The sequence below is a fragment of the Trifolium pratense genome, linkage group LG6 (genome assembly GCF_020283565.1).
Source record: "Trifolium pratense cultivar HEN17-A07 linkage group LG6, ARS_RC_1.1, whole genome shotgun sequence".
In the NCBI taxonomy this organism is placed as follows: domain Eukaryota; kingdom Viridiplantae; phylum Streptophyta; class Magnoliopsida; order Fabales; family Fabaceae; genus Trifolium; species Trifolium pratense.
In genome coordinates, this window is record NC_060064.1 from 4344985 (window position 1) to 4368109 (window position 23125).

At 33.7% G+C, this 23125-nt stretch overlaps 4 protein-coding genes across 5 annotated transcripts; 2 read left to right on the plus strand and 2 right to left on the minus strand.

The window, feature by feature from the left end:
* The first annotated feature begins 510 nt into the window (after positions 1–510).
* Positions 511–5455, plus strand: LOC123892689 (dol-P-Man:Man(5)GlcNAc(2)-PP-Dol alpha-1,3-mannosyltransferase-like). Its single transcript, XM_045942539.1, has 12 exons — positions 511–792; positions 897–1069; positions 1169–1237; positions 1878–2035; positions 2110–2176; positions 2282–2335; positions 2587–2675; positions 3256–3372; positions 3450–3586; positions 3674–3752; positions 4814–4870; positions 4966–5455. Exons 1-12 carry the CDS (start codon positions 606–608, stop codon positions 5132–5134), a joined length of 1356 nt encoding a protein of 451 aa, XP_045798495.1. The 5' UTR covers positions 511–605; the 3' UTR covers positions 5135–5455.
* Positions 5456–6130: 675 nt separating this feature from the next.
* On the plus strand, positions 6131–9114 carry LOC123892696 (heat shock factor-binding protein-like). The gene is made up of 5 exons (XM_045942549.1): positions 6131–6562; positions 6829–6882; positions 7890–7913; positions 8003–8045; positions 8627–9114. Exons 1-5 carry the CDS (start codon positions 6560–6562, stop codon positions 8758–8760), a joined length of 258 nt encoding a protein of 85 aa, XP_045798505.1. The 5' UTR covers positions 6131–6559; the 3' UTR covers positions 8761–9114.
* A 3002-nt stretch (positions 9115–12116) lies between these two features.
* On the minus strand, positions 12117–16058 carry LOC123892690 (protein LOW PSII ACCUMULATION 1, chloroplastic). Of its 2 annotated transcripts, XM_045942540.1 has the most exons (9): positions 15775–16056; positions 15571–15674; positions 14459–14594; positions 14043–14274; positions 13689–13846; positions 13422–13610; positions 13226–13326; positions 12837–12933; positions 12117–12409 (listed from the first exon to the last, which is right to left on the minus strand). In XM_045942540.1, the coding sequence occupies exons 1-9, from the start codon at positions 16021–16023 to the stop codon at positions 12335–12337; spliced, it is 1341 nt and encodes a 446-aa protein (XP_045798496.1). In that variant the 5' UTR covers positions 16024–16056; the 3' UTR covers positions 12117–12334. The 2 variants fall into 2 exon arrangements, 1 of the variants encoding a protein (XP_045798496.1); XR_006803261.1 differs by lacking the exon at positions 12117–12409 and having other exon boundaries at positions 13226–13322; positions 15775–16058.
* Positions 16059–16792: 734 nt separating this feature from the next.
* On the minus strand, positions 16793–20606 carry LOC123892693 (bifunctional protein FolD 2). The gene is made up of 5 exons (XM_045942542.1): positions 20409–20606; positions 20110–20293; positions 18797–18954; positions 17994–18212; positions 16793–17286 (listed from the first exon to the last, which is right to left on the minus strand). The coding sequence occupies exons 1-5, from the start codon at positions 20499–20501 to the stop codon at positions 17050–17052; spliced, it is 891 nt and encodes a 296-aa protein (XP_045798498.1). The 5' UTR covers positions 20502–20606; the 3' UTR covers positions 16793–17049.
* Between the last annotated feature and the right edge of the window lie 2519 nt (positions 20607–23125).

A 23125-nucleotide genomic window follows, 5' to 3' on the forward strand; every position in this document is an offset into this window, starting at 1 on the left:
GTGGATATTTCCTTTTTTGTTCGTCCAACACCATCAACATCAACACACCAGATTGATAATGATGATGGAGTAGGTATCATTGAAGCGTAGATGGAGAAACCCCAAAAATGTGCGGCAACAGTAAAAATGAATCTCTCAATATAGATTGCAATTAGAAAAAGAGATACATGCAGAGACCTATTAATTGTAATTAGGAAAAAAAGACATGCATAGACGCTAACAAATAGCTATATTTGATCAGAAAAATCGTTAGAGTGGAACTGACTGAACTTGTATCAATTTGAATTGAAATAGATGGAAGTTGAGTCAACACAATTAAACAACTACCAAACAACACACTTTAATTAATAATTATAACGTCCGCTACTTAAGTTGTTAAACGATAAAATTGGAAACGTGCAGGGCAAGAGAACACACAGGGGTGCCAAAAACAATTCTCAATATAATTAGTCTAGATGGCCCATCCGATTGAGCCCAAAAACATGTTTTGACGTAAAAAAAAAACAACTAAAGTGACAGAGGAGTTCAAAGTTTTGGAGTTCCAATTTCATCAGTTGAGACCAAACATCGTTGATGCTAGGAACAATCATCATAACAATAACAAAATGGAAATCGGAGGCAGAAGATTGAAAAACGTAGAAACAATGGCCGTGGAATCCGTTACACAATCAGCACCTCCGCCTAGATCAAAACCAAGCAACGCTTTCATGGAAAACCCCAAAATACCCATAGCAGTTTCTCTTCTCATTGCCGATTCAATCCTCATCTTCCTCATCATCGCATTTGTCCCCTGTAAGTTGTTTCCTTCATGGTAACTACTTCTCAATTCAACATTCCATTAATCAATTCATCATTTCTGATACTATTATACGAATGAATATCTTGATCAATTTCAGATACAAAAATAGATTGGGATGCTTACATGTCACAGGTTGAAGGGTTTCTAGGAGGTGAGAGAGATTACCGTAATCTAAAGGGTGATACTGGTCCTCTTGTTTACCCTGCTGGTTTTCTCTATATTTACTCTGCATTTCTGTATCTTACTGGAGGACAGGTTTACCCTGCTCAGGTCATTTTCATTCTTTCTTTTTATCTCATTCATTATATTTGCACTATTCTAATGTTTTTTTTAGTAGTTTTGTAATGTCTTTATCTTTTTTCATTGCAGATTTTGTTTGGAGTTTTGTATATCATTAATCTTGCAATCGTTATATACATCTATGTCAAAACTGATGTGGTAAGCACGAATTCCGTCTATAGCAAGTTAGGCTATGTTTGGATAAACAACTTAATTTGCAGCTTACAGCATAAATGCTTATGCATAAGCTATATGTATAAAAAAACATTAAATTAAGTTAAATTGTTTCTGTATAAGATATAATCTGTTTTCATAGGCTATCTTGGAGAGCTTATGAAAATAACCTGAACACAGCTTATAAAGTCATAAACTGTTTTAATAAGTTCTCCCAAACAGTCTCTCACAAGTACTTATGCCAGTAGATAAGCTCAAATAAGTTAATGTAAGCTGGCCTTTTGTTCCTATCATCTCTCTCCTATTTTGAAAGTAACTGAGTGACTAACTTCATGGGTTGAGAATAGTTTCGACTTTTGAGACTAGTATATTTGTAGTTCATGGATTCATTAGAGGAGAAAATGAAGGTTTACTGAAAGTTAATCCTAACTTGGCCTTAGTAGTTTGCTGACATGTAGCGATGATTTGTGGAACTCATTTTATTCGACACATGTTTTGTGCTTCATGTTGGTTTTTATGCAGTACATATTTGTGCCATTTCATCCAATCTGCAAAAATCCAATTTGGATACCGAAAGGTTCTTTGTTACTGGCGTTAAATTCGTTGTTCTTGAAATTCATAACAGCTACCGTGGTGGGCTCTTTGCTTACTTTCTCTGTCAAAACGAGTGCATTCTATCTTTGTCCTCCGTCTCTTTAATGATTGTGTGGCCATGACACTTCTTCATGCTGCATTGCTCTTCCTCATGCACCGAAGGTGGAATCTAGGTTTGATTGTGTTTAGGTAAAGGCTATCTTCCTAACTTATCTTTCTATAAGGTTAAATTGTTTACATGACTGTGCATAACTTTTTGTCAGCGTGGCTGTTTCGGTTAAGATGAATGTTCTTCTTTATGCTCCGCCTTTACTGCTGCTCATGCTAAAGGTACCAACAATATTTACTGTTGAGTATGTATCATTTGTTAATGTTATTATCCATTGGCAACCACAGCAGTGCTCATGTAGCCTCCTCTTCTTTTTACACATGCAGGCTATGGATATCAGTGGTGTGTTATTGGCTTTAGCTGGTGCAGCACTGGTTCAGGTTCAGTGATGTTCTGATTCCTTAATATATTTGTTTGGCATTTTAATTTCCTCACGCAAAATGCTCTACAGAGTCAACAAATCTTTAGTTTTCCTGATGGTTGGTATATATATTTTTCTCAAATTCTCTTGTCTGTATTTTTCAGGTGAGTTTCTCTTCTCAGGCTTAATGATTGATTGGTTCTAAAGGGCGAGATGTTTCCAATTTTGGTGACTTTAGTTAACTCCAATCATGATCAACAACCGCTACAGATATTATTGGGGCTTCCTTTCCTGGTTTCACATCCAGTTGCATACATATCAGGAGCCTTCAATCTTGGCCGCGTCTTCATCCATTTCTGGTACTTATTTTGTATTGTGATATATGCTTGATAACCATGTTCTCTGCAAACAAATTTAGTCATATGATAAATCCTCGCTGAGGTTGGTGGGTCCTCCATGGCCTTGCATAGGGGCCGATTTCTCTTGATCTAAACTCTTTTTTTTTTTAAAAAAAAAAAAAATAGTCATAAATTTTACCTGAAAACTGTTTTTATGTGGTCAAGTAATGTTGAACAGACAAGGCAAATAACTCAAATAAAAGTATCTAAAGTTTTTATGTGCAAGGATCATTTGCAACCTGTTAGAACTAAGAAACATAATTAGAGAGGTTCCTCTAGATGCAATACATTAGCTAAAAAGGTGCTGAATATTTTATGCTTTCTATGGTGGGTAAAATGAGATGATTTACAGTTCTCAGGTTAAGACTGTTGGCAAGTTGTGTAAATTATATTTAAATTTTACCCTCTAAACTTCATGTCTTAGATTCAGAAAAACAGCTGATTTTCTCTGTTTTTCACCATGTCACATCAGTGTATCTTACCTTTATTTTGTTTGGTCCAGTTGAATTTTCTGATATATTATTGTTTGTTATGTTATCAGGTCTGTTAACTTCAAATTCATCCCTGAACCAGTATTTGTATCCAAGGGATTTGCAATCTTTTTGTTGGCTGCTCACCTTATAGCACTTGCTTCATTTGCACATTATAGATGGTGCAAGTAGGTATAAAATTTATATTTCATTATTTTCTATTCAGAAATGGGGTTCTAATTTTTACTTATTTAGTTGCCTACAGACATGAAGGAGGGCTTCTAAAGTTTCTGCATTCAAGATATGTCTTTATGAGAATGAAGTTTGCACTTTTCTTCTCCTCCTCTTTTCAGAAGTTTGGCAAGAGCACTTCAACATCCATCAAGATCCTCACTAAAGAACGTAAGTAATCAGTTTCGTGTTTAATTTAAAAGGATAAGGTTACCTCCATTTTTCGTGATAAGTGATCTTATATTGCCTCTCACTCAGATATCGTGACTACTATGTTTGTTGGAAACTTCATTGGCATTGTATGCGCTCGGTCATTGCATTATCAATTCTATTCATGGTAAGTGTGCTGGGAATAACCTTTGTTTTGCTAATGATACTACTTGCTTTAGGTGCAAACGTTGTTTGGTTTGATTGTACTTGTCAAAATAAGTTAAACAATGAAGCAAAAGAAGGTTCGTGTAACAGAATATGCTGGGATATATTATATACAGTGTAATAACTTAAAGGAACACTCTTCACCAAAAAAAGAAAAAAACTTAAAGGAACGCTCTAAAGTGTGGCCTTAATACCTAAGGCCAAATTGTTCTGTTTCTTCTGATATGAAGATATTCTTCACAGTTGATATGAAACGGATTCAACTCTGGTGGTCAAGGCCTTTAAATCCTCTTCGCTAGTCCCTTGGGCTTTAAGAAACAGATGGCTTAATTGTTTATTACTCACTCAGTCGATGAACTTCGTTGTCTCTCATGTTTTTAGAGAAGGAAATTTTTGTGCTGATAGTTTAGCTAATATAGGTCTCACTTTAGATAGGTTTACTATTTGGAATGATGTACCTCTTGTGATTAAAGATAGTTTTGAGGCGAATAGACTTGGTAAACCCTTCTTTAGGGTGGTGCATATTTAGGGAGGTTTTGGCCTAGTCCCCCTCTTTTTTTTTTGTAATCTCTTTTTGCTTCTTCTATATTTTATGTTTTGAGGAGGTAGCTCTTTGCTTCTCCTCGTTTTGTTTAAAAAAAAAAAATGTTATTGTCATCTACTTGATGATTGCGTATATTTAGCTTTAGCTATAACTTTTATACATTTATTAAACTTTTGTGAATAAAATTAGTCTTTTGGTGTAATTTTATGGCCAACCTTTATCCTTTTTCACAGTTCCATTAATACCAGCATTTCAGTTTGTGCTGTCCTTCTCGCAGATGTATCATGAGTTAGCCAGCTTTTAATGTTGATGACCAATATTAATTCTCATATATCATATTTCCCCATAAATTCTTCTTTATACTTCTTGAACTATTTATTGTATTAACCGAATAATAACATAGCTTTCTCATGTTCGTGGTTTTGTATTCTAACAAATGCAATGGTGCTAACTGTTGTGAAAATTGGCTTACGTTACAGGTACTTCTATACCTTACCATACTTGTTGTGGAGAACACGCTACCCAACATTGGTCCGGTAGGTTAACTCACATCCTCGCTTTTCTTTGATATTTTATGATTTTAATGTCGGTTGAATTCATAAATGATTCTTTTCTCTATACGATCAAGTAGATTAATTTTGTTCCTGGGAGTGGAGCTGTGCTGGAATATCTATCCTTCAAACAACATTTCATCAGCTTTACTTCTCTGCCTTCACTTAATTATTCTCTGGGGTTTGTGGTCTGCTCCACCAGAGTATCCTTATGCAGAAAAAGAACCATCATCCCACAAAAACAAATAGAAAGTTCAAAGGTTCCTCTCCCTCTATTCTGTGGAGGCATTGAATGGCCTGTGCAAGTGATTTCCCTTTTGATGTAAATGTCTGTTTCTAGTGTATCTGGAAGCTTCTAAGAATTACTATTTTCCTAACTGGGTTGTAAAACAGAATTTAGGATCACCAATCGGTTTAGATCGCAGTGGCCACATTTTGATAAGTTTGTTTTATTTTCACTTTCATTTATATATTCGAAAAAACTGTACTTAGTAATTATGCTTTAAGGCTGAATGTATCTTGATAGCATAAATGAGTTTTTGTCAAGAAGTTGATTGTTTCAACTTTCAAGGTATATTCTTAGGATTTATATTCTCACATAAATTTGAAAATGGTTTTTAGTATTTCCCATACACTCAAGATAGGCTAATTTGAAAATGCTTTTCAGCTTTAGTATTTTCAAGTTGATTGTTTGGAATTTTAAATCTTTATTATTGTTGTATAAAATGTGTATAGGCTAATTTGAAAAAGAGAATAGAAACAAAAAAGAATGCACTTTCCATATATATGGGTTCCTCTCCTCTGGCTAATCTACTACACTCAAGTTTTTTCTTTTGGTAACGACACTCAAGTTATTAACAAGTAAAGGAGACTTATTTTTTGAGGAGGTGGATTTTATGAGATTTATTGTTAATCATGAATCGAACTGTTTCAATTCAGTTTCAAAATTGATAGTTATAATTCAATTTTTTTTATTCGCTTTGATTCGATGGTTCCGTTTGGACTTTGCTTTTTTCCCCACCCCAAGATACTATCTTCACAAAGTACTTAAAAAAAATTGAAAATATGATTTTGAAATTTTAAAAATTCATAAAATACTTTAAAATCTTAAAAATTAGTATTATAAATTCACCAAAATCGAAACTTAAAACTACTTTTAAAAAGTCTTAAAAGTTAATGTAAACCTAAAAAAAAAAAATTGAATTTCTTTGTCAAAATAGTATTTTTAAAATTGCTCTCTTCATTCAATAAACTTAGAGACCTCATCTAATGGTTTTAATATTTTAAAATTAAAAAGACCATGTTTTTTTTAGATAAAAGACCAATTTTTTAAGCTCAGTAAATACTAATATTTTTTTTCGGTCAAAGTAAATACTAATTTTAGAAAAATACAAAAACTAATCTAAAATTTGAAATTTAGTTTTTTTTTTTGACAGGAATAAAATTTGAAATTTAAATTAAATTAAGTGCCTTGGAGTAATTTCAATTTTTTTTAAGGACGTGCTAAATTTGTAATTACACAATACACGGTCCTTTCATTTTGGATTTGGCTATAGTTTGAAATATCTCCTTTAACTTTTTGAACCTAAGCCATAAGCCAAGTCCTTCCTTTATTTATTGCTCTCAAAGTTCATTCAAACTCGTTCTGTGAAGCGTTCTTCAAAATTCAAAATCATGGTGAGGTTCCCTCTCTCATTTCATCTTATTTTATTTTTATTAATTAATAATTAATTATCATATATTCATCGTTGCATTGTTTCATCTCTGTTTATGCATTCTTTCATGCCAATCCCCAATTTCAACCAATTAGGGTTTCCATTTTGAAATTTTTGTGGTTTCATTATGGATCTTCTGTGAAATCAAAATACTAGAGAATGTTGTTGCATTGTTATATACCATTTGTTAATTTTGTATTTATCATTTGGTTCCTCTTTTGATGATAGGATGGACATGACTCAGAAGACCCAAAACAAAGCACTGCTGATATGACTGTTTTTGTAAGTTTTTTTTTACCATCTTCAATTGTAATGCTTTTTGTTCTATGTTTGTATTTCCACATGTTTATGTGTCTGTTTGGTTCTGCTTTGAGAAAAATTGATTTTGGTAGAATTGATTCTGATAAAAATTGATTATGTATTTTAATAACATAGTTGGGATTCCACCCTGATTTCAGATCATGTTAATAATCTCTCTAGTTCATATTCCAAGCATACCGTTGTCCATTGCTATAGGGAAATACTATAAAAATTGTTGTGCTTCATAGTTTCATTTGAGAAAGATTTTAGTCGGCGTTGTCAAATAGTGGCTATAGTGGCGTTTTAGTTAGCGGAATTTGAATAAGTCTAATAGGTTTGTGTATGAATTATGGAATCAAACAGGGAATGATATAGTAATGAAATAGGAAAATAGAGTTTGTATTAATGGAGATAAGCAAATATAATATGAAACGGAATGAAACAACAGGATAACAAACTAGCAGAAAAAGCTCTACTAGCACCAAAGCACTAATTGCCCCAAATCACTATAAGTGATCCCACTAATTCTAACTGAAATTCTAGCTAAATTATTCCTTCTGCATAACACTCCTTATATAGTGGAGTAAGTCCTCATGCTCTCCATGCACTCATGCCACTTCGTCATCCTTTCATTTCCTTTCCCTCTTCCTTTCCACACCTTAGTCTTGGGCCCAAAGTCAAGGCCCACTTTCATATTCAAGTCTCTATCAAAGTCACTGTTGTTCTGCAATATGCTATTCAATACGAAGTATAGAGGAATTTGAACGAACAGCTTTTTCTGCGATCCACGATTGAGAACACCGATTTTAGCTCTAGCTTATGTTTTTTGAGCTATTGCTCTTCTGGTTGGTTCAAAATCCATGGTTGGAGTGGGACTATGTTAATTGATGTTCATGCTGTTAAAACTGGGGGATAAGTTTTAATTAGAAGATTACGTTGTTTCTTTTTGAATGTCAATTTTTGACCGTTGTCTCCATTTCTCTTTTCAGGTGCAAAATCTTCTTCAGCAGATGGTGAGTTGTATACTCTAGGTTCAAGGACCTGCATTGCTTATTTCAATTATATCATTTTAACTGTTGCTAACAAGCATTTTTGTTTCCAGCAAACTAGGTTCCAGACAATGTCTGACTCCATCATTACAAAGAATATCCTTTTCAGACACTCTTCAGTATTTTGTTAAATAGAAATTTGTTAAGGAAACAAGTTTTTGAAAATGATAATTCATGATAATGATCTTGCTTTTTATTGCGTAAGTTTGGTTATATCTGTTTAAATGGTTGAGTCGTCCGCGTCTTGAAAAGTTAAAGTTGTTCTTTATAACTGCCGGGCAAGTCTAAAAGGCCATGCTATCAAACCTATATATATATATATAGACACACACACACACACACAACAGCACAGATAATAAATAATTTCCGTGCACAGTTGCATCTCGAACTTTAAATTTCTAGGTTCAGTACACTCACGTTACAGTTGTGCATGATTTATAACTGTAATGCGATTTGTCTATGGGTTTGTATATGCTGTGTCCTGTATATTGGCTAAAGCCAGGATAAGTAGTGATACCAATTCTATTACACGGGTATGAGTTTGTATATGTTGTGTCATGTATACGGGCTAAAAGCGGGATGAGTAGCTAGGTGGATGCCAATTCTATTACATGGGTATTGCTGAGTTTCCTGTTATTCAAATTGTTGTGGTAATGTTCTCCTTGACTTCAATGCACTTGACGATATGGGAAGCCGTATAACTGAGTTGGAGCAAAGCATCAATGACCTAAGAGCAGAGATGGGAGTGGAGAGCTCTCCATCACCTGCTAAGCCAAAGGAAGAAGGGTCGAACAAAGAAGATTCAGCATAAGTAAAGCACCGTTCAACTACCTTATTTGTTGTCTCATGATACATCAGGATTTTTTCCCTGTATCTTGTTAGTATAGAAATATATTTGTCAGGGAACATATGAGTGCACTCTCTTTTGTAGCTAAAGTTTATCTTTCTGCAAAAAAAAATTACAGTACTGCTGACTAATCTCGACTATTGGTAGAGAGAAATTTCTTCTCTGTTCCCTGCTTGTTTATTTGCATGCTTGTGCTTTTTATTCATTTGCTTTTAGATATCACAAACAGGGTAACTCATGTCCCTAAATCCAAGGCCCCTATCATGTGAACTGTACTAGTACATTCAACTAAATATTACTATGAACCTGTTACTCGAATATAGTTCCTAGAAAAAATTATGATTTGTTTTTTGTGGCTTTCAATTTCACATCTACTGCCCATGTGCTGGCACAAGTGAGTCAATAGGCTTCGCTCAGCCAGTGGGCATCTTAAACAGGTACATTACATTTATAGCTGTTATGTTAATAGTGTTCCGCGAAGTTTGATGCACATCCCAATGGAGTGGAGTTTCTATCAATTAACTAATGTGGATGTTTCTTGTTAGTATGGTTAGTTTGCAAGGTTTTTTTTTTTTGACTAAGTTAGTTTGCAAGGTTAGGGATTTGAAAATTGTAAACAAGTGATTAGGAGTTTGACTATTAACTAATGTGTATGAAGAAAATTTAATTGAGATAAGAGAATTTACCGTGTCAAATAATATTTTTTGATAATGATTCATTACCGTTTAAAGACACTGATACTTCGTATCTATAAACATTAGTATTAACTAGGAAAAACTAAAACATTGACCCCTAATAGCCACCTAGTTGTGTACATTCATTCATAAAATCTATATTTTGAGATCCACAAATTTGTATTTAATGATCCAAAATAGTTTTAAACTCCAACACAAAAGAAGTTGGTTCTTAGGTAAAAATTTGTAGTATTAGTCGTTCTCATAAATGAGATGGTGACCTATCAATGTCGGTTTTGCCTTTCACCACAAGTTTAATCTGGTTCGGGGGTCAGTTCTGACATCAAGTGGTTCCAGCCCCCTCCTGATCGCAGTTGCGGGGGATCACAGGGGGTCAGTTCTGACATCAAGTGGTTCCAGCCCCCTCCTGATCGCAGTTGCGGGGGATCGAACTGTGGTCCTTCCTATCAACGATTGGTCCCTATCAACGTCGGTTTGAAATAAAATATGAGAAATAAATATCAGTGCTCAAAATTCAACTTATATTTTGTTTTAATCGAATCAAAATCGACCGAATCATAGTTTCTAATGTAAGTAAGCATGTAAGGACATTGAACTTCTATTATCAACATTCTTAATACTATGTATATTTTGACTGCAAAAGTTATGCATAAACATTATTCATATTTCCACCACTCTTATTTTTTCCAATGGATACTAATGTTTACGGCCAAACAAGTAAATGTAAGAAGACAATCCATTTACAAGAGCAGCAATATCAGTTTTAAGTTTAGTTTACAGAAACATACCAAAACCAAAGGAGGATACAGTCTACAGACATCATCAAAAGTAAAACATACATAACTTGATCATGATCATAACTAGAGAGTAATCATAGAAAGAAAGTTGAACTTCTCCTAAGAGTTATTACGGCAACGAGTGATGGTGGCACAGCCACGGCTGTAAGGATTAGCTTCTGCACCTGTCTGACAATTGTAGTAAGATGCACCCTTACGAGAGCATGGCACAGTGTTCCTTTGCAGTGCTCTGTAGCTTATATACTGTGTGGTTGCTAGGATACGCCGGTGAGACTCTGAATCCATTCCAAACTCACCTTCTTCTATGCACTCCTCTATGGAACCTTGGCAACTTGGTGCTGTCACCGTGGCCTCCCACTTTAGACGGTGCTCACCTGTTGCGCTGTTTGTGGTGGGAAAGATGGACATGGAAACCATGAACAAGTAGAAAGGTAGTAGGAGAAAAGAAGCATTTGACATTGTTTTTGTGGAGATGGTTGTGAATGGTGAAGGTTCTCTTTTATAGAAGAAGCTTACTTGAGGAGTGGGAGTGGGTAAGTAACTTGTTTATCAAGTATTTTGGTTTTCTAACATGGGACAACTTTATCAAAATGTCAATAGTTTATTTATTCTAGTAAAGATCTCGTGCTAAAATACACGAATGCATAGGGAAAAAAAAAGTAAAAAATAGGTGTAAAATTTTGCGATGTATTATTAGGCAAAATATTTTTCTGAGAATAAGATAGACATGTAAAGATCTCGTGCAAGATTGCACAAATAATGAAAAAATGGGCGGAAAAAAAGGTGTAAAATTTCACCATATTGTGTTATTAATTTTATCCTTCCAGTTATTTTCAAGTTCCAATGTGCTCTAATTGTTGGGAAGAAAGTTTGGTAAAAGTAAAATTAGAGAGTTCAAAACCTACCAAGAAAATGATGTTGAGAATGAAAGGGGCATGTACTAGGTTAGGATTCAAAGCATTAACTGAACTTTGATAGTATAATATGAGCCTAAAATGTATGAATTACGCAGATGTCTAATTCAACATTGTGTTGTGTCCGAGCCCTTAAACACTTGATGTTGTGTTTGAAACTTTGAATTCATCCTGCCCCACTAAGAGTGTTTTTTATCCCCAAAATCCTGTTGGCCAATTGGATTGAGAATCGGCTTCTGGAAGGAACAGCTTATGCTTATCTAAGTCAAGTTTCTTCAGAGTGAAAATTAGCACAACATAGATCAACATCATTATTATGGCTTGAATATTTAAGGTTTAATTACTCTTTTTTAAAATAATTTAAGTAACCCAAGGGATTGTCACAGTGATTTAATATAATACAATTTCATGCCTCAGTTGATAAAAATCACATTCTACACAAAATTGACTTCAACAATGCATCTTTATTCATAACCTTAAGACATTGGCTATAGAGCTATGTTATTTGGCCACACAAAACGCGACAGCATATCTGACTTCGTACAAAACACATTCCCATTCTAGTTTATTTTCATCCGACGTGAGAGAAAATGTGTTAAATTGAGAAGCTTTGGTGAAGAATATCCATCAATTGTTAGAGTTAAATTGGAAAGTAATTATGGGGCATTCCTACAGAGAGGCCAACCAGTGTGCAGTCACGTTAGCCAACATAGCTTGCTATTTAGATCATAAATCATAATAGTGCTTTTTGATTTGTGTCCTACTGTCCTAGTCAGATTAGCTATACGAGTCCTATTAGTTATATGTGGATCGGGTGCTGGAGGAGAAGATATGGTGTAGAGAGTCTATGAAATTATTGTGGAGACTAGATTAATTTAGTGGTGAAAATATATGGTAGTAGTAGACTAGTAGTCTGCAGTAAAATCAGCCTTAAAGCAATATTCCTTCCACTGTGAAAATTATCAGTTGTAACATTTACTTTGCATAAGTATCGGATGTTGGGATAGTAGAGGAATGAATGTACATTGTTAGTTTAGTGGTACAGATAAATATTGCTGTGTGAAGTAATAAAGAAAATAAAATTGCACCCTTCAAAATTCTAGAAGAATAGCAGGCAACATAATACTACTTGTCATCTTTCCAGCTTGCTTAAAATTGCATCGATTGGCGGCAGCTCCTTCGCAATTTGCTCCCAGTCAGGTACACCCTGCAAATACATTACCATTTATTTGAGTTTATCTCCTGACATTAGCACTTGTGAGATTGTTTGCGAAAGCTTATGACTTGTTCATAGGCTGTTTAAACCTTATTTCCACAAACTCTCTAGGACAGCTTATATAAAAATAGTTTGACTTTATATTATCTTTTGTTATAGAAATAACTTATACATAAGTACTATTATATTAGAGGGGCGGTTATACTATAAGCACTTAATTAAGCTATTTATCCAAACAGGGGCAAAGATGTAAAATTAATTCAAGTACAGCAGTTTTTGCGCGATTATCAAATTTTGCAAATTGCAAACAAGTCAAGTCATCACAGCAAGAAAGGCACCCCAAATGATGAAAGTGTATTTTGAAAATATTCTTAAAATCTAATCATGTTAATCAAATCTGCTCGGAAATTGTACTTACTTTACCAGACCTTCGAACTCGCCCATCTAAGCGCAGTATTATGTACACATCTTCACCAACTGGAACTCCTTCAGACTCCTGCTGATCTCTTATCCACCTAGTTAAATTAGCACATATTAGTATGTAATCAATCCACACTTTCACTATGTTGTCTCTGTCATTGTAAATTTAGTTTACAGTAACATTCAATCACAACTCTCCAATTTGTCGCATCATATTTTGAAGTTTAAAAATAGAAACAGTAATGTAATTGTTTATTGTCGTGATGAGTTGTCAGTGTGAAACAACTTTACGCTGATAGAGCATATCTTTTAATCTCGATTATAAATAGATTAAAAAAAATAGGCAATGTAATTGTATTGTATAGACAAGATATTGAAACTAAGTACCGTTCCCATTCAGCTGGTGATACAACCTCAGCCTTGAACCTAACTTCAGCTTTCAATTTTGATTGTGCAGTTACGGATTGTGTTCGCTTCTCAAAATCTTCCTAGCAAAATTTTATGGTTACTTTTCGCTTCATCAAAGAAAAAGTTTTGGATAGAAGAGAAGGGTTCACCAAGGTGCATTGTTATATCGTCTTACCCCAATGGATGGAAGAGGCTCAGCAACCTTTGGTTTAGGGCCAAAACCTTTCTTTTCAATTTTGGGTTTTCTACCTTCTCCGAAGATGACAGGAACTAACAAAACACCGCGTCTAACTAGATCAGTGCGAAATCTCTCTGCTTTACGCATAGCTAAAGTCACCGTTTCTTTTTTCCCAGCTAATATAACCTAAAATCCAAACCTCAGTTAAGCATAGAACATTTACAATGAAAAATAATGAGAGAGGAAAAAAACACAGATACTGACTGGCCTAACTATGTCCCTTAGCTGCACGAGTTCAACTATGCGATTAGTTGACAGGCGCAAAGGCAACCTTGATAGTGTCTCATTTCGGGATATTTGCGCAAGCTGTTCCTCCTCTTTTTTATTGTCCCATAAGAATAGTGCCACAAAAACAACAATACCTGCACATTGCTGATTCCAATGCTTAGTTGTTTAATGAAGCAATGTACAAGGTATTTTCTAAGGTGCTACACGCTAAAATTGCCTTAAAAGGAAAATCACAACACAAGAACACAAAAAGACCTACACAAACAAAGAGTAAAACACTAAATTTCACAATTATAAACTGAACCTGAAGTTAAATAGGTCACTTTTCACCTCCAATGTTAACGGCAGCATTGCCAGCAGTTTCCAAAATATCAGGAGCACCATCACCACCTTGAATTGCACGCAATATCCTCGGTATATTAAAAAACAATGATATTCCTGCAGCTGCTGTAAATGCTACGGAAAAGAATCTCCTAATCCCACGAAACGGTGCTTGAACTTCACTGATAAGTTTTAGATCTCTTCGGAAACTGGAGCCAACATCTTCCCCACCCAGCCTGGCCTGGTTACGTGGCAGAAAAGCATTAAGAATCAAAATGTATCATCCTCAATTAGAAAGCATTATGATGAGAATATTAAGTTCCTTTCAAATGATTTTCCCCTCAGATTCTCACATCATCCCTCTCAATGATAAGTCCTATTGTATTTCTTTGAATTACAATATACTTTAGAGCTAATTAGAAAACCTCTTCTTGTAGTTCTTTGAATTCAGGCAAAGCTCTGAAGGAGGCCAAGTCTGGATCGTTGAGAATTGTACCAAATTTTAGGTTGTATTCCCTCAAAGCAGTGCGGAGAGAATCAGCAGCTTTCTTTCCTTCTCCTCTACAAAAAAATAATAACCAAAGAAATTCAGATTAGAAAGAAAAGATGAAAAAACAGAAGTACAAGTGAAGAAGCTCCCTTGTAAATCATTTGAAATTATATATCATATTCATATCTAGAAAGTGCCCACTTGCCTTACCACCTCACATTATACAAGTCCAATGACTCAAGTAGTTTGTTTAATTTGAATGAACTAGAGCAACTACCATAGAGAAGCAGAATTCATTGACGAAGGTCTTGTTTGGATTAAGAACTTATTTACGTGCTTGTTACATAAGATATAACAATAAGTGCTTTTATACAAGACTATAAGTTAATTTCGTAACAAAAGATAAAATAAAGTCAAAGTGTTTACATATAAGCTGTTTTTATGGACTATCTTGAAAAACTTATGTAAACAAGCTGAAAACAACTTATGGACATGTCATAACTTGTTCCCATAAGTTCTACCAAATAGTCTCAAAAGTGTTTATGCTAGTAGATAAGCTCCTTTTTCGGCTGATGAAAGTACTAACTTCCCTTGAGACTGAGATTTTAGTTTTCAGTTTAATTGTCATATACTCTTCCCCTATTCCCATGAGCATAATGAGAACTCAGAAATTTATAAAAGCAATTGAAATAATAGTCACCAACTCAAAGGCCATAAATTGCAGAGTTTAACTGACATGCACTGTTACACTTACACTGTCATCCAATAAGAAACCATCAATTTGCAATGTCATACAACTAATTTCAAAATACTTTTATGATTTAGCAGAAGACAAGATGGTCGTTAGATGTCGGTGTAAAACTATTTTCTCTAAATTTTACATTGTCATACATCTTCTATTTTCTCTAAATTGCAGACTAGTCTAGTCTTGGAGCAGTTTAAATAAATTTGTAAAACCTATGGAATTAATAATTACTTACTGAAAACTGTGGAATCCACATTCATTCATTGTAAAAAGATAGTACTTTTATATTATACTATTCATACCTATATGCATGACAGCAAGCTTTGTTATAGAACGCAGCTTGAGCCTCTACAGGATTGGGATTCAAAGAAAGTGCTGTTTCAAACTGAGTCAAAGCATCTTTAACCTGAAGAATCCATAAAAAATAGAACTTTGAATGACCCACTTGAAAATCATGGTTTGAATTTGAATACTAGAAAGAAAAATTTGAAAATAATAAATTATACCTTTCCTTTGGAAAAGAGCTGAAGACCCAAATTGACACAAGATTCAGCAGTTTGAGTTTGAGCTTCTGGTGTCTGTGATGATGAAGAGCATGAAATGAGTGGAAAATAAATCTTGTTATTGCGTAGAAGAATGGAGTTGAAATGAGGAAGAGGAAGACATGGCCTTGTTATTGTTGTTGTGATTCTCAAATTTGATTCTGATGAGAAGCACAGGAATTGTGGTGATGCAACCACTGCCATTGCCACCATGTTTCATATCTTTGTTTTGTTGATGTTCTTATTGTTCCTTCTATTATCCAAACATGTCACAATCTGTGGAAATGGACGGTCAGGATTTTAAGGTATAAACACTTGAAGGAGCATTTTTATTTACTGTCTGAGTATGTTTATAGTTTGCAGATTATGCACTAAATGTAATTTTATCTTTTTAGATTAACTTATTTCAGCTTATCCATTGATATAAACACCTGAGAATCTGTGCAACCAAGATAACAAAACTTTGGATTGTTTGAAAAAAATTATGAAAATAACTTAAAATATGTATATAAAGTAGTAGTTTGTTTCAATAAGCTCTCTATAACAAGTTTTGGTTTATATAAAAATAATTTAACTTTATTTTATTATGTTTATATCATAAATGCTTAAATAAGCTATTTATCCACAACAAATTATCGTTGGATATTTTTGTAATTGTATTTAAATATGATATGATTTTGTCAAGCATATTATTAATGAATTTAATTTGTATAAACCATGTAATTTTTTTTAACGTGCACATTCAAATAATTAATCTCATTGTCAATTGTTGACAAAAGTCAAATTATACATCCAATGTAACATTGAAGTTGAAACTTGCAACCAAAGCATTGTAGAGGGGAAGAAAAAATGGCTTTAAAGAGGATCACAATTTTGACATTAACATCAGAGTTAAGTTCTTTTATTTTATTTTTTTAATCTAGTAAATTTGGAGTCAACATTAACATTAAGCACCGATAAAATATGTCGACTTGAATTAAGATTTTTGATGTACCAAAAGTAACATATTTCTGAAACTTTACCAAATTCATGGAGATTCCAATAAACTCTTACAAGAGAGCAAAATATCAAGAACAGGGAAGACATTAAAATTCTGTTGGACCAAAACAACTTACCTAGTTTCAACACCGATCCTTACAGTTACATAAAATATACTCATATCTTAGCAGATACTTAACGGTGGATATAACTAATTCTCAAAGGATGAGTAAAATCCATTTTATTAAAACTATAGGAATATTAGTTATTCTGCTCGATGTTGCGCTTAGCACCCTCCAAAGTGTTCTTCAGCAACATTGTGACTGTCATTGGACCCACACCACCAGGAACAGGAGTAATCCAACCAGCTACTTTAGATGCTTCCTCAAAATCTACATCTCCAACAAGCCTGTAACCCGACTTCCTAGTTGGATCATCAACAGAATTTGTGCCAACATCTATCACTGCAGCTCCAGGTTTTATCCAGCTTCCCTTGATCTATAAATAAGTAAAATATATTACTATGCAGTAAATGAGCTATATATCAGAAAGAAGATTAAAAGTAGCTATATGTTATGGAATATGAGGCCCTGAATAACAAAAGCCTTCCACAATTGTGTGCAGACGCCAGACAGGTATCGTATATACCGATGACATGTGTGCAGACGCCAGACAGGTATTGTATATACCAATGACATTAAAGGAACGTCTTTTAAGTTTAATAGTGTTGGGAGTTTGGCGGAGCAATGACTGGTTAAAAACAAGGATCACCACAAGGAAATGATAGTCCCTCGACTTGAATGGGGAAGTAGATTCCTTGCCTTACTTTCTCAACATCTTCATAATACAAAGTTGCCCCAGAATAGGAGGACTAAAAAATTGTATTGGAAGAGGATTTTGGAGGGCTTAGATAAATTCTTCAAAGAATGTATGTTGTTTGTTATAACACGCTAAAAATTGAAATTATTTTAATCATACGCATTCATTTATCATTCTCTACAAAAATACTCTCAAAAAAGGTGGAAGATCTCTCTCTTTCCCTCACTTCCCTCACTTCCCCCCCAATCCCTCCCCTACAGACCCTAGCATTGCGTATGTGTGACATTTTAGACCAAGAGAGAATCATCCAAATTTGAAAGTTGACAAAAAATGCACATAGACTCAGATTAGATATGCAGATAAAGTAAAATAGTTCAGCTAGCTACCATCTTTGCTTGTCCTGCTGCTGCAATAACAATATCTGCTTCACGTATGATACTTTCCGTATCTGATTGACTTGTATGTGAATGAACAATGGTAACTGTGGCATCTGCTTTCAAAAGTAGCAGTGAAGCTGGTAATCCAACTATGTTGCTTCTACCAACCACAACTGCCCTCTTCCCCTTTATACTTACACCACTTCGTGATAATAGTTCAAGGCATGCCTGCAGACAGGTAGCATATTGTAAATAAGATACATGTTTTCAAGAAAGTAGTTCAAAAATGAACTTGTAATTGTACATTCTTGATCGGCATGAACAAATGGTTTGTATCTTACTATTTCTTTCTGCAAAGCTTTTCTTTCTTTTCCAACTCATATTTGCAAATATTTCTGACATAAACTACTCTTAGCATGAGTAGGGTACGAACATTACATCAAACACCAATATCTCAGTTGAAGCTATCTCATAATTAAAATTTATGCATTAGACCAATAAAAATAGATATTCCCAACACCAATGAAGTTCACACCAAATTTCAGTCAATAGAAATATTGCCAGCTCCTTAATGAAAATTATACAGCAATGACAAGTTAGTTTGTCTAAAAGAATGACCCAATATATAATAGATTTGTTGCTTTTTCATCCCCTAGTAATTTAACTAGCCCAAACACCAAAATCATTTTTCTCAATAGCTTTTAAGAAATGACTCTATATTACAAAAAATAGGTGAGCGGAATTCATTGAATTATTGCCTTATTGACACAATTGAGTTCATTCCAAAATATTTCAGAGTTAAGAGGATTTGCCTTGGGTGTACAGGGAAGGAACAGAGGGTCTCTGCCTTTCATTGCCAGCTTGCCAATGTTCAAAGGATGGAAGCCATCTACATCCTTCCCAAGACTGATTTCAGTCAAAACTTTCTCTTCATTTATGTGCTTAGGCAATGGAAGTTGAACCAATATACCTGCAGATAACAACAGACCAAGCCTTTTAATAAAAAGACCTAAAAGAAAATGTAAATGTATCTATCTTTTATTTTATCTAACTATATATCTTCAAAAATAATTGTCAGAATTTCATACTTATATTTCCGCCATTTTTTTTCTTTTGATAAATTTTGGACGCTCGAGGGAGCTACAAATGAATGAAAAGGGGAAGCATATGTCCCAAGTTGGCAATGGCATCAACACTTTTGTTGGATTCTCTATCGCTTTGTTTGCGAGTTGGGTTTTGGAGGGCTAAGTCTATATTTTGATATATAGTTAATATTTTAAAATAATTGAAAAAAGAACATGATAATGATCACATAATACTTCAATCATACTTAGATCATTTTAAAAAACATTTTATAGTGTTTAGAATTTAAAAAAGAAAAATAAGCTCTCCCATCACCTCCAAAAACCAACTCGCAAACAAAGCCTAAAGATTGGGTGAAGGCTATAAAACCAATCATGGCAGAGAACTTAGAACCAATCATGGCAACAGCAGCTCGAGAGTTTGTCTCAAGGATGAACCTAAGAGGGTCTTTATCTTGATTAGTTTCATATACTTCCTTGAATATCGAATATAAGCAAAAGAGTATTTGTATTTGATATTCTCAAATATAAGCAAATTTAACTATTTTCATTCTATTAAATGATGTCATTTCTAAAAGAATCCTCAATTGTTCTATTTTTCGATGACTCTTATATTTGTTGGGTCTCCGTGGGAACCTAAAACATAGGGACACCGATCATCACATTTGGCTAACCCGGTTTGAACACCAAAAGCTTCACTCAAAACCTTCCAGCATTGGACATATTGGTCCTTTCACTTATATGTTGCTCAACACTCAACACTCACATTTTCATCCAATGTCAGACTTCTTACTCACAATCAATAATCTCCAACATTACTTTCACGGAACAAGTTCTCACGAATATGATTTCAAGAAAATTTATTTTTGTTAATTAAATTTCATAATCAATGTAAAGTTAGCTACTTTTACTTAAAATCAACACCAATACACCATACACAATGAGTAAAGCTATCAATTGAGGCATTCTCAAACCAAGCATAAGAACAAAAAAAAAAAAAAAACAGTAATTTTTCAGTTACTACTAATGAATAACTAACCAACCATGTACATCAGGATTAGCGTTCAATTCATGAACATGTTTGATAACTTCAGCTTCAGAAACTTCTTCTGGAAGGTCAATATCAAATGAATTGATTCCCAAATCAGCGCACGCTTTTCTCTTGGTTTTGACATAGCTTTCCGAGTCCTTTCTGTTCCCTACAATCACCACTGCAAGTCCCGGAACCTGCAACATTCAACATCATGATGATGAGAAATTGGCGATTAATTGGGAATATATCGAGAGAGAGAGAGAGAGAGAGAGAGAGAGAGAAGATGAAAATTGGGGTAACATAACATACCTTTCCGTATTTTTTAGAGAGGAGACGGACCTCGTCGGCGATTTCAGATCGGATAGTTTGTGCGACGGCTTTGCCGTCGATTACGGTGGCCATTTGATCGGTGAAGGTAAGATCGTGCGGTATCGTATGGCAACTTCACTTCACTCTGTTTAGTGTTTTCTTTTTAATAAAAAAATGATAAATAAGTGTGGATAATTTTATTTATTTTGTAGAGTTGGATAATTTGTTAGGCAAAATGGATAATTTGTTTGTGGTGATTAATTAATTCAATTCATTTGTCAAAAAAAAAAATTAATTCAATTCAACGTTAAATATAGTATAAAATTTTCCAACAAAAAAATGTAATAAAAGAAAGATTTTTTTTTTTTTGGTAAAACATAGCATTTGAAAAAGAAAAAAATTGTGGCAGTTGGCAGGACATTGTATTCTATATGTAGGTGGTCGGTACGGGTGATTGTATTCGAACAAATCCAAAAGTAAAATCGCAAACCGAACCAATCCAAATCGAAACCACAAAAATCGCATTTAGTTTAAACTTCACATATGATTTTTCTTCTAAACCACGCAGTTTGGTTTGCGATTTTCATTTTAGAAAATCAAACGAAACCAAACTGCAATACTTAACTTAACTCTATCAACTAGTAGCAATCAACCTATTACCTAATCCAACTTAGCAAGCTCAACCCAAATTGAGTCCATAAAACAATAGACTGTCAAAATATATCATTTAACGGTAAAAGGATTTAAATACCACATTGATAAGGCACACTCAAAAAACTTGACCATTCACATTAAACCACCATCAAACAAGAATTTTTATTTGATCAAGCACAAGGTCGTTATCAAAAACTTTATTATTAAACAAGAAATCATTAGGAACTTTCCAAATCTTCAAATTGTTATCAACCAAATAATATGAAAACTATCTTTAATCTTCAAATATCGGACCTGTAAACCTATAAACTGATGGGCGTGTGAGAGTGCATTTTTATAAAAACACTTTCGACACCTAGCCATTTAAGAATCCCATACCGTACCTTATAAAAAAAGAGATATATTATTGAGTCCAAAACCTCACATCCAAAGGTGCATTTTTGCGCCTCTGTATTTATAATGCCTCTCTTGAAAAGATTATCTCTTTTTGGAATTCTATTTGCCAATAAGCGCCAAACAAAGACATAAATCTTCAATGGTCATTTTAATCCAAGCCAAAACATGTTGATTATACGGCAAAATTGTAGCATTGTTATCCTTAATCTATTACATCTTAATTTAAAAAACCAATAAATTCACCATAACCGTCCAAAACACATATCTTTTAACCCATATTTTCAAAGAAAATAGAGTAAAAGTCAAATCTCACCATAACACTAACTAGCAATAGAGTAAAAGTTAAAAATCTAAACACTAAATTCAACCATTTATACATCAAAATGATTATGAAATCCCTATTATTCTTTAGTGGTGAAATCTCTAAGAAACTCATTTTCTTTCTCTTCAATACACAGTCACAATGTTCTTCATTTTTTTCATCAAGTAGGTTCATGTATGAATATTTAAGAGACCAATAGAGTTTTTTTTTTATTAGAGGCCGAATTGGATAAAAAGATTGTGAGAAATTAAATTGAGCCATATTGATTAATTTTGTTTTTTTTATAAAAATGATAGGTCACCATTATGTCAGCATTGCATAACTTTATTTATTTATTGGCAAAACATTGCATAACTACTACTCTTATTGTTAAAATAGCAAGACAAAAATTAACGTGTGTCCTAAAAGTACAAGATAAACAACTTAATATAAAAATGTGATAGCTTCATTACATTTCGTACATTCAACATTTTAAAACTTAAATTATTGTATTTTTTAATACAATAATCATATTTTTGGGTTTACGTCACCAAGACCCAAAAAATAAATACTCTTACCTTTGGTTTACAATTTTTTAGTTCGGACTTATTTATCACTTCAATCTCCATCTCATTTATCCCAACCAAACCATCTTGATAACTCTCTTTTGTTTACCATTTTTTTCATTTTATTTTACTGCATGTTCCAAAAATTTGAAACTTTTAAAATCAAAAAATAAAGGGGCTGTGTCCTTTTCATGTTGTTTTCAAGAGAGAACATGTAGAAATCATGGACAATGTATGGCCCGTTGATAGTGTTTCTCTGAAACCTTGAAATGACATTTTAATTAGTGATCATCATCCATGATTAAACAGAAGTGCAAATTTTCAAGATTCCAAAAATCATACCTCATCTTTGCATCAAAAGTCTCCAGACCAGGACTTCTGGATTTGATGCTTCTTGTATGTACATATGAAGTACATACACTCATCAGATTAGACGTGTTTCGGTATCGGACACCGACACAACACCGATATTTATAATTACATTGAATTATATCATTTTCTCAAATTATTATTGGTATTGACGTATTAGTGTCTTTGTCGTATCCGATATCTGTGCTTCATAGGTTTGTACTACTAATTAGTAGTGTATTTACATTTGCTTTTTAATTAGTCTTTCTTTGACCCAATAATTAGTCTTATTGTCATGATGATTATTCCATGTAGCTTTATACATAGAATTTGAAGTAAAGTTTGGAGGAGAAATGAGGTTTCAGTTGCAAATGGACAAACATACACTCTTATTTAGATATAGTACACACTCACACATACTTTTATGATATGAGATCTTCATTCATGAGTGC

What these genes read in the sequence shown, in the direction of transcription:
- LOC123892689 (XM_045942539.1), top strand. Translation starts at nt 606, where the DNA reads ATGGAAATCGGAGGCAGAAGATTGAAAAACGTAGAAACAATGGCCGTG. An exon ending in CAAGATCCTCACTAAAGAAC is followed by an intron (nt 3,587 to 3,673) that starts GTAAGTAATCAG and finishes CCTCTCACTCAG; the next exon opens with ATATCGTGACTACTATGTTT. An exon ending in CGCTACCCAACATTGGTCCG is followed by an intron (nt 4,871 to 4,965) that starts GTAGGTTAACTC and finishes ACGATCAAGTAG; the next exon opens with ATTAATTTTGTTCCTGGGAG.
- LOC123892696 (XM_045942549.1), top strand. An exon ending in CTGCTGATATGACTGTTTTT is followed by an intron (nt 6,883 to 7,889) that starts GTAAGTTTTTTT and finishes TTCTCTTTTCAG; the next exon opens with GTGCAAAATCTTCTTCAGCA. An exon ending in AAAATCTTCTTCAGCAGATG is followed by an intron (nt 7,914 to 8,002) that starts GTGAGTTGTATA and finishes TTTTGTTTCCAG; the next exon opens with CAAACTAGGTTCCAGACAAT.
- LOC123892690 (XM_045942540.1), bottom strand. Translation starts at nt 16,023, where the DNA reads ATGGTGGCAATGGCAGTGGTTGCATCACCACAATTCCTGTGCTTCTCA. An exon ending in TAAGGGACATAGTTAGGCCA is followed by an intron (nt 13,611 to 13,688) that starts GTCAGTATCTGT and finishes TTTGGATTTTAG; the next exon opens with GTTATATTAGCTGGGAAAAA. An exon ending in TCACCAGCTGAATGGGAACG is followed by an intron (nt 12,934 to 13,225) that starts GTACTTAGTTTC and finishes TAATTTAACTAG; the next exon opens with GTGGATAAGAGATCAGCAGG.
- LOC123892693 (XM_045942542.1), bottom strand. Translation starts at nt 20,501, where the DNA reads ATGGCCACCGTAATCGACGGCAAAGCCGTCGCACAAACTATCCGATCT. An exon ending in TCTCTAAAAAATACGGAAAG is followed by an intron (nt 20,294 to 20,408) that starts GTATGTTATGTT and finishes TGAATGTTGCAG; the next exon opens with GTTCCGGGACTTGCAGTGGT. An exon ending in CAGCAGGACAAGCAAAGATG is followed by an intron (nt 17,287 to 17,993) that starts GTAGCTAGCTGA and finishes ACTTATTTATAG; the next exon opens with ATCAAGGGAAGCTGGATAAA.